Source organism: Tinamus guttatus, unplaced genomic scaffold (genome assembly GCF_059628265.1).
Source record: "Tinamus guttatus ecotype Peru unplaced genomic scaffold, ASM5962826v1 Tinamus_guttatus_pri_ptg000172l, whole genome shotgun sequence".
NCBI lineage: Eukaryota > Metazoa > Chordata > Aves > Tinamiformes > Tinamidae > Tinamus > Tinamus guttatus.
Genome location: NW_028288706.1, coordinates 4,690,161 through 4,698,149, shown reverse-complemented (window position 1 = coordinate 4,698,149; position 7,989 = coordinate 4,690,161). Strand labels below are relative to the sequence as shown.

The window sequence follows — 7,989 nt, the reverse complement described above, 5'->3', positions numbered from 1 at the left end:
TTCCATCTCTTTTTTGTGTTGCTAGAATAGACGTCGTAGGAGTGATGGCTGCATGAGAGCAGGGGCTGCATCTCCCCAGCCTCCTGGACGGCCTCGATGGCAGCTGGACGGCAAAGGCCAAAGCAGGGGCCTCCCCAGCAGCTCAGCCCTGTGCTGTGGGATAGGCCACTGGGGCCAAGCCAAGAGGCCGGGGCTGCAGGTGACATGTGGCAGGTCCAGGCCGAATGGATCATGGCCAGCACAGGAGCAGGATGGTGTGAGATGCAGAGCCCCCACTTTTGGGGATGGTGGCACTGGGGAGACACCGGGAAGGGATTTGTCCCTGTTCTCAGCAGGAGGCAACTGCCACTGAGGTGCAGGTGAAGCCAGAGGCCACCGACCATGGAGGCCATGGATGGATGGAAGAGAGGCCAGTGTGGCAGGGCAGTTTGTCTGTGGCTATTCCAAGTCCACCCAGAGTGATGAGATCAGCAAATCCCAAGCGCTGGAGGCCAGGCTGGTTAGAGGGAACATTCGGGACTTAGCCCGAAAGCAGCCCCTTGCGGAACAAACTGATGGAAACTTGTGGCTGCGGCAGGGCAGGCACCACCACCACGCTGGAGCGCCCCAGCTCTGCCAGGCACCGCAGCCACGTCTGCCCAGCCGATCCCCAGCCTCCCCTGACACAGGCCCATGTTGGTTGGAGCGCCAAAGCCTCGGCAAGAGCGGCGTAGCCGCCCCGCAGCTCCTGCAGCGTGGGACGCTTGGTCACTTGCAGGTGCCTCCTGCTCCTGGCGGGTCCCCAGTGCCGTTGCCAACCTCTGCTGCCGTCCCCTGCACCGTGTGGCTTCACTGCCCCATCCAGGGTGCGGTGTTTTGGGTGCTGGATGCTCCCCGTGCAGCAAAGCTGGTCCAGGCCACATCTCCAAGGATACCCCGTGTAGCTTGACGAATCCAAGGACCACGCGGGAGGCAGCTGAGCAGGGAGCATCTTTATGGCCCACAGAGTCACCCTGCTGCAAGGAGCAGCTAAAAGGGGAGCCCCAAGGCATAGGCTGGGCCAAGGCAAAGGAGAGGCCAGGCAGGGCAAGGGCCAGTCCCCGGGGTGCAGGGCCACCTCTCCCTGGCCTCGCAGCCCTGGTGCTCCCAGTCCTCCTGCGCTGTTTCTACTTGTGATGGTGGCGATGGGGCCAGCGGGCTGAGCCGTGCTGCTCTCCGGCCGGCTCAGATGCCCGGGACATCCTGGCGCCGGCCTCCCGAGGACGGGGCCCTCGCCCGCAGGGCAGCACCTGCCGAGCAGAGAGCAGCAGTGCGGCCAGGAAGTGCCTGGCACGGGGCACAGCAGCCCATCCCTGTAGGAGCAGCCCGGAGCACTTGGGCGGCAGGACGAGCCCACGTCCCCTGGGACTCACACGAATATGGGGACACGTAGTGGCTGCCGTACTTGGTGGGGCGCATCTTCTCTGCAGCCTGCCGGGAGGGAGGCTTCAAGGCCTTCATTCCTTCGGGGCAAAGGAGGGAGATGGCGGTGGCTGGGCCGCACGGGCAGCCACCGCCAACTGCTTGGGCCCGAGCAGAGAAGCGAGTCATGGTGCGGGGCCGACAGCTGCACGGCCGACCTCTGGCAGCGCCAGGCCAGGCACCGCCAACGGGACCTGCCAGCTCTGGCCATCCCAGCGGGCGGTAATGCAGCCTCCAGCACTGCCTCCTTACCTGGGAAGTCACCTTCCATGCCGACAGTCCTGTTGGTGGCCCCTGAGCACAGTCTGCCCTTGTACAGCACCCCATTGATACCCAGAATATCCACTTCGGTCTAGAGGGAAGAAGAGCTGGTGGCATCAGATGGGCCTGGAGGCTGTGCCTGGCCTGTGAGCTCAGTGGCTTTCCAGAGCACGAGGCCACGAGGACGCATGGAGACACGGGGACGCGCAGGCCTAGGGCTCACGTTCTCGGTGGTGAAGGCAGTGGGGTCTCCGTAGGGGCAGACGGTGCTGAAGCAGCTGGAGGTGAAGAGCTGCCCGGCAGCACTTGTGGCACACGCGTCCCCAGGCCAGCGCTGCGGTGCCGCACCGGCACCCTGGGCAGCCATGGTGCTCCCTTCGCCCTCCCTGGGAGGACAGCGCTGGCTGTTACCCGCTGCCCACTGCCCAGGGCTCGCTGGGGAGCCCGTGTCAAACACAGAGGGAAACCGCCCAGTGGGGCTTGTCCCTCTGCCCAGGGGCACGGTGGCTCCAGCAGCCAAGCGGCAGCCTGGGACACGTCCAAACCCACAGCGTTTCCCGTGCGGTGGCTGGCAGCGCTGCGGTGCCCGCGCGTGGCCGTGCCGGCGCATGGTGAGCCCTCACCTTGCCTGCGCCCGGCGCGCCAGGTACTCGTAGCCGTTGGCGCTGGCCGGCCGGGGACGCGTGAGCAGGTTGCTCTTCCTGACGGTCACCAGCTGCCTGGGGACAGGGATGCAAACACCAAGTCAGGCAGTGGCCTCTAGTGGAAAAGCGGCGCAGTGGTGGCGGTGGCGTCCCCGCCGGCTACTCACGGCCTGCGGGCCATCGTCAGGGGTCTGTCGCAGGAGATGCATTTCACCCGCTCAAAGAGCTGCCTGCAAGATGGGGTGGCTGCTCAGGGTGCACCAGCAGGGGGGCCCTGAGGGACCTTGCAAGGACCCGTGGGTGGCCCGTGCGCTTGTGCAAGGTGGGACAGACAGAGTTTGGGAAGAAGCAACCTCTGCACAGAATGGGATGGGCTATAGTGTGATAGGATGGGACAAAATATGATGGGACAAGAAAGGATGGGATGGAATGGAAAGGGATGAGGGGGATAGGGCAGGACAGAGTGGGATGGGACAGGACTGGACAGGATGGGATTAGAGGGGACAGGATGGATGACAGGGGATATGACGGTACAGAATGGGATGGAAGAGATGGGCTAGGACTGATGGCAGGGAATAGGACAGGATGGGATGAGATGGGATAGAACAGAACAGGACCGGATGGTATAGAATACTACAGAGCAGGACAGAATGGGATGGGAGAGCCCAGGACGGGTCAGGATGACTCCCGCCAGCTCTCACCTTTTAAAGCCAGCAGCGCTGTTGGCGCTGAAGGGCGGGCCCTGGCGCAGGTACTTCTTGGTGAACCTCCACACCCGCTCCAGCTGCACCCGCAGCGGGTTCAGCACCATGCGGTCCAGCTGAGGGAGAACAAGGAGGGACTGGGGGCTCAGGCACCCAACACTGTGTTGAGCCAGGGCCATCTCAGGAGATGCTGCAGCCCCAGAGGGGTCCTGTGGGCTCACTAATCTCTGAAGGATGTTGGAGGACACCCCAAGTGCCCAGTCCCAACACACATAACATTGTCTCCTGGTACAAACAGACTGAGCCTCCACCCTCCCTGCTTGGCACGCAAAAGAGAGGGGTCTATTCCACATTCTGGCCTGGAGCAGGGAGCCCTGAGACTGCCCCCATCCCTCTGTCCCTGCCACCCTTCCTGGGCAGTGAGGCTACCTTGGAGTCCATGTCACTGACGAGCTTCTCTAGAGCTTTCTGCCAGTCCTGGTCCTGCAGAGACATCTTCTGCAGCAGATCCTGCATCATCTCACTCAGCTGGGCTATGGCACTTTGCAGCTCCTCCTGGCTCACTTTGGTTTCCAGCTCAGCCTTGTCTGCTTTCTAAGGGAAGCGCGGTGCCAGGGCTGCCTCTGCGGCCCCCAGCCCTGCCCCTGCCCTGCACAGAGCTGCCATCAACTGAACCCAGGGCAGGGCAGGGGACAGCAGCTCTGCTACCTGCCAGCCACATAGTAGGGCAGGTGCAGGGGCAGATCCCATGTCTCCATGCTGTAGGGAAAGGCAGGGTGCCCAGGAGCCAGGGAGCAAATCTTTGGGGTGGCTTTTTTGGCTCAGGGAAGGGCCAGTGAGGAGGTCCCCTTGGCTCCCATCCCCAGGGGGATGAGGTACCAGACAGTCAAGCTCAAGGAGCAAATAGCACTGCTGCCACCTCACACGTGTGGTGCACAAGTCCCAGGGTATTTTGGGGTGTTTCTACTCACAACGTCCATGCCCTGCTCCAGCAGGGCCTTGTCTGCTTTTCTCATGTCCAGATGTTCCACCATCTCGCGCAGGCTCTGCTCACAGGCGACGCAGCCATCAGTGAGTGCCAACCACAGACCTCACCACGGCCTGGGGGCCACCCAACATCCCACCAGCCTCCCTCCCAGCCCGCCGGTTTGCACCACCACAGCCCCTCTCTGCCAGGATGGCCCAGCACAAAATCCCCATGTGCCAAGTTCCCCAGGGTTGCCTGGAACACTTGGACTAGTGGGAGAAGAGCCATGAGTGAGTGAAGCTCTCCCTTCCCATAGCACAGACTGCATTTCTAGCCCCGTTTGGAGGCTAATCACAACAGGAGCTGCTCTTGGAGCGCTGTCGAGCCCAGGACTGCCCAGGACCTGCTCACCTGGACATCCTCAGTGTCACTCCAGAGCCGCTCCGCAGCCTCCTGCAGCCTGGTGCACTGCTCCCGCAGCTGCCCCACTTGCTCCAGCACATTCTTGCGGAAGTCCAGTGCCTGTGGAGGGCAAAACGTGACCCTGGTAAGGACCATGGCCTGGATGAAGCGAGATGCTGCAGGGACTTGGGTTCGCAGGCGTCTCCAGTGCGGGGGCCCTCCGGAGGGCACAGCGGTGTGACTCGCAGCAAGGAGAGTCCCCAAGGCCTGCCAGCACCTCCCACCAAAGCCTTGCACCTTCTCTTCTTCATCCTCCAGGTGCTTTATATCATCCTGCACCCTCTCCAGTTTGGCAGCTATGTCATCCAGGGTGCCGACGCTGGCTGAAAAAGGACAGCAAAGCTTTACTCCTGGGCTGCTGCCGTGGAGGCTGCAGGCTGCAGGCATGGCACTGTCCCCAGCCAGGGTGCTCACCACGCTGCCGCAGTTGGCTCTCAAGGTGGGTGACACGGGTGCCCATGGCCTCGTGCTGCTCCGGCAGCAAGCTCAGCCTGCGCAGGGCCTGGCGGGCCGGCTCCTGCACGTCCTCCAGGCCGGGCTCCTGGACACCGGCTTTCTGAAACAAAACAGCTCTGGAGCTTTTGGGGAGAGACAAAAAACCCAGAGCCAAGGGCACTGATGGCCCCATGTCTCAGGGGAGCCCCAGCCAGAATGCAACTGCCCTGCAAGCCGCTGAGCTCGGGCAGAGCTGTCTGATCCAGGGGCCTGAGCGAACCTCGCCAGCAAGTGCGTCGCGGAGAGTGCTCCAGCGCACCATGTCGGCCTGCCGGGGCAGGGCGCCCAGCTCCTTCCGCACCTCCGCCTGCGTCCAGGAGAGAAAAGCAGTGGTTTTACACTTCCCAAACCTCTGTGCTATGTCCAGCACTGCCCTGCACCACCCTGACCCTTCCAGTGCCCAAGGGCTGGTGTAAAACTGTTCTGCAGTGAAGTGTCCACAGATAGGAAGAGCCCTGCTAGGCTAGATCCTCATCTGGACAGGTCAGCACTGCTCAGCTGGGGCTAGGAGAGCCCTTGGGGGGGCCTCAATATTTTTCCCATATAAATTTGCCAAGACCTCACTCCAGACAGCAGCTTAGGGACATTCCAGCTGGCAGGGTGCTGAGTGCCTCTGAGCACCAGGCACCAAGGGGGCTGCCTCAGATCTCCTCTGCCTCCCCGCTCACCATTTGGTCCAGGAGGCTCTGCAGGAGGTGGCCATGCTCATCCAGCTGTCCCAAACGCTCTCGCAGATCCTCCAAGCCAGTCTGTCAAACAGAGACACCAGCAGGGATTAGCATCACCAGGGATCAGCAGCAGGCAGCCCAGCCTGGCGCTGAAGCGCGAGGGAGCCTGGGATGGGATCTCACTCTCCATCACCCTGTTCCCCCTTGCTGGCCACACAGATCCCAGGCCAGGGGAGCCCAACCCTTCTGATTTCCAGCAGCCAACCTGGCCCCCCGCACACACCTTGTCCTTCAGGAGCTGCAGCTCCTCCTGGAAGGCCTCGACAGTGGTTTTCAGGGAGCAGATGGTGGTGAGCAGTTCCTGCAGTGTGTCCATGGCCTGAGGAACACAGGAGGGCATGGGGAAATGGGGGTGTCTGTGCCAAAGGAAGGGATTGGTTGCCTGGCGAACACCATGGCTTGAGTGAGGAAGATGGTGCTGTGTTCACATTACATTTCTGACTCATAAACATTAACAGTCAAATAAATTGAACCTACAACGTGTGAACACCCACAGCTCAGTAATGCAGGGAAGATCTGAGAAAATGACCATGTTTTGGGCACTATGGTCCTGCCAGGTGAGCTGAGGGCTGGGCACTCCAGTCAACACCATCCCAGCTCCTGGGTTACAGCCCAGTGCAGGGTATCCAGCACAGGGGCTGTGGAGGCACAGGATGGGGACAGGAGGGAAAGGTGCTGTTGCCCAGCGATACTGTACACCAAAGTGCCCTGCTTAGAGCCTGGTCTTGCTGGAGTACAACGAGGGTGACCCTTGCTAAGGGCTGGATAGGACCTAAGGTGTGGGGAGACAGAGGAGCAGGATCAGCCCAGAGGCCCCTTCTAAGTCCAGAGTCCAGGGTATTATAACAATCTTCCCAGGTAATCTCTATATCCCCACAGCTCTTTACCCTCTCCAGGTGATCCTTATTAATACCTCACCCTTTGTATTCCCGTATCTTCTAAACCCAGTTCAGAATACTGATGCAATTAACTCATCCTCTATATTCCCATATTGGTTGGCCTCAGAAAATCCTTTAACCATCAAGCAATCAGACCACTGTTCTCATCCCTGGCCACACCAACCTTTCTTCCTACATATTCCCATACTAAGGGACCTAAACTTGCTCTCCAGAGCAAATACCACTACAGCCTCCATGGCAGCTGGGAAATGACCAAAACCACCCAAAATCCTGTCTTTAATGAGTCCCAATGAAGCAGTCAGGCCCATCTAAAGCAGACCGTGGCTGCAGAAACGTGGCTCAGCTCTCCAGCACTGTGGGAGCAGATGTACCTGAGGGCAGGTCACTGCATAGGGCAGGACCTCATGTAGGGAAACGTGCTGGTCCAGATGCCACACAAGCAAGCCAGTCTGTGTCCCCAGGGAGGGGACAGCCTTCTCACCTTTGTCACCCCCTCTTCATTCATTTCCACCTTCTTCTTCAGCTGCATCATTTGCCACATGGCGGTGGCTGGCTTGCCCGGGGCCTGGCTTTGGGCCAGCAGCTCTGTGGTGGACGGGGTCCCATTGAGGTGGCTCAGTTGGCTCTCGATCCTCCCCAGCCGGAGCTGAATCTCATGGAATAGGGAGGAGCTCTTGCCCTCGGCAGCTGCCCCCGTGGCCTTTGCCAGGGCCATGCCGGCAGAGGGCTTGAGAAACTCCCGCTCCTCCTCGGAGACCTCGGTGGCAACGTCCTGCAGGTGCAGGTGCTCCAGGATGCCGCGCAGCAGGACGTGCAGGGCGTTGAAGTTGACGTTGCCGATGTCAGGTGTGCCAATGGCCATGTCCGCCAGCTCTGCCAGCGTGAAGGAGCAGCTCATGTTGCCCCCTCGGGGGGGACCCGTGGGGTCCAGCCGCTGTAGCGATCACCGACGACACAGCCTGGCAGCGGCCGCCTCAGCGGCGCATGGCTCCCGATGGCCTCTGGCCAAGAGTTCCTGCTGGTTGCCAGGGGGCCGGGCGCCGCGGCGAGGGGACGCGCGGAGCCCGGCCGTTCTCCCGCCTCGGCACCGGCCATGGGCTGAGGTCACAGCACTGCTACCCGGAGATGGCCCTGGGGTTCTGTCTCCTTGCCAACACATCGGGACAGAGGTACCGGGGCTGCCAGGGGAACACTCCAACCCACGTGTGTTCTTTTACTTGTCACGACTATTTTCCTGACTCGTGGCCCCGTGGGCCTTTGCTGGGGGGCAGGGCACAGCGAGGGGCGCCGCTGGCTCGGACGGGGCGGTCGCGCGGGGAGGCCACGATGGCAGCCGCGGCGCCCGGCCCGTTGCTTCGCCGGCCGCACGGGAGCTCCTCGCGCGGCGGC

General features: G+C 61.6%; 1 protein-coding gene across 1 annotated transcript; it reads right to left on the bottom strand.

Annotated features, from left to right (window-relative positions):
- Window positions 1-1,147: 1,147 nt before the first annotated feature.
- CUNH16orf96 (chromosome unknown C16orf96 homolog) lies at window positions 1,148-7,498 on the bottom strand. The gene is made up of 16 exons (XM_010215992.2): window positions 7,082-7,498; window positions 5,925-6,020; window positions 5,642-5,722; window positions 5,194-5,280; window positions 4,893-5,034; window positions 4,716-4,801; window positions 4,428-4,538; window positions 4,021-4,095; window positions 3,479-3,643; window positions 3,047-3,165; window positions 2,513-2,575; window positions 2,325-2,420; window positions 1,925-2,087; window positions 1,693-1,792; window positions 1,392-1,481; window positions 1,148-1,268 (listed from the first exon to the last, which is right to left on the bottom strand). The coding sequence occupies exons 1-16, from the start codon at window positions 7,496-7,498 to the stop codon at window positions 1,204-1,206; spliced, it is 1,956 nt and encodes a 651-aa protein (XP_010214294.2). The 3' UTR covers window positions 1,148-1,203.
- Between the last annotated feature and the right edge of the window lie 491 nt (window positions 7,499-7,989).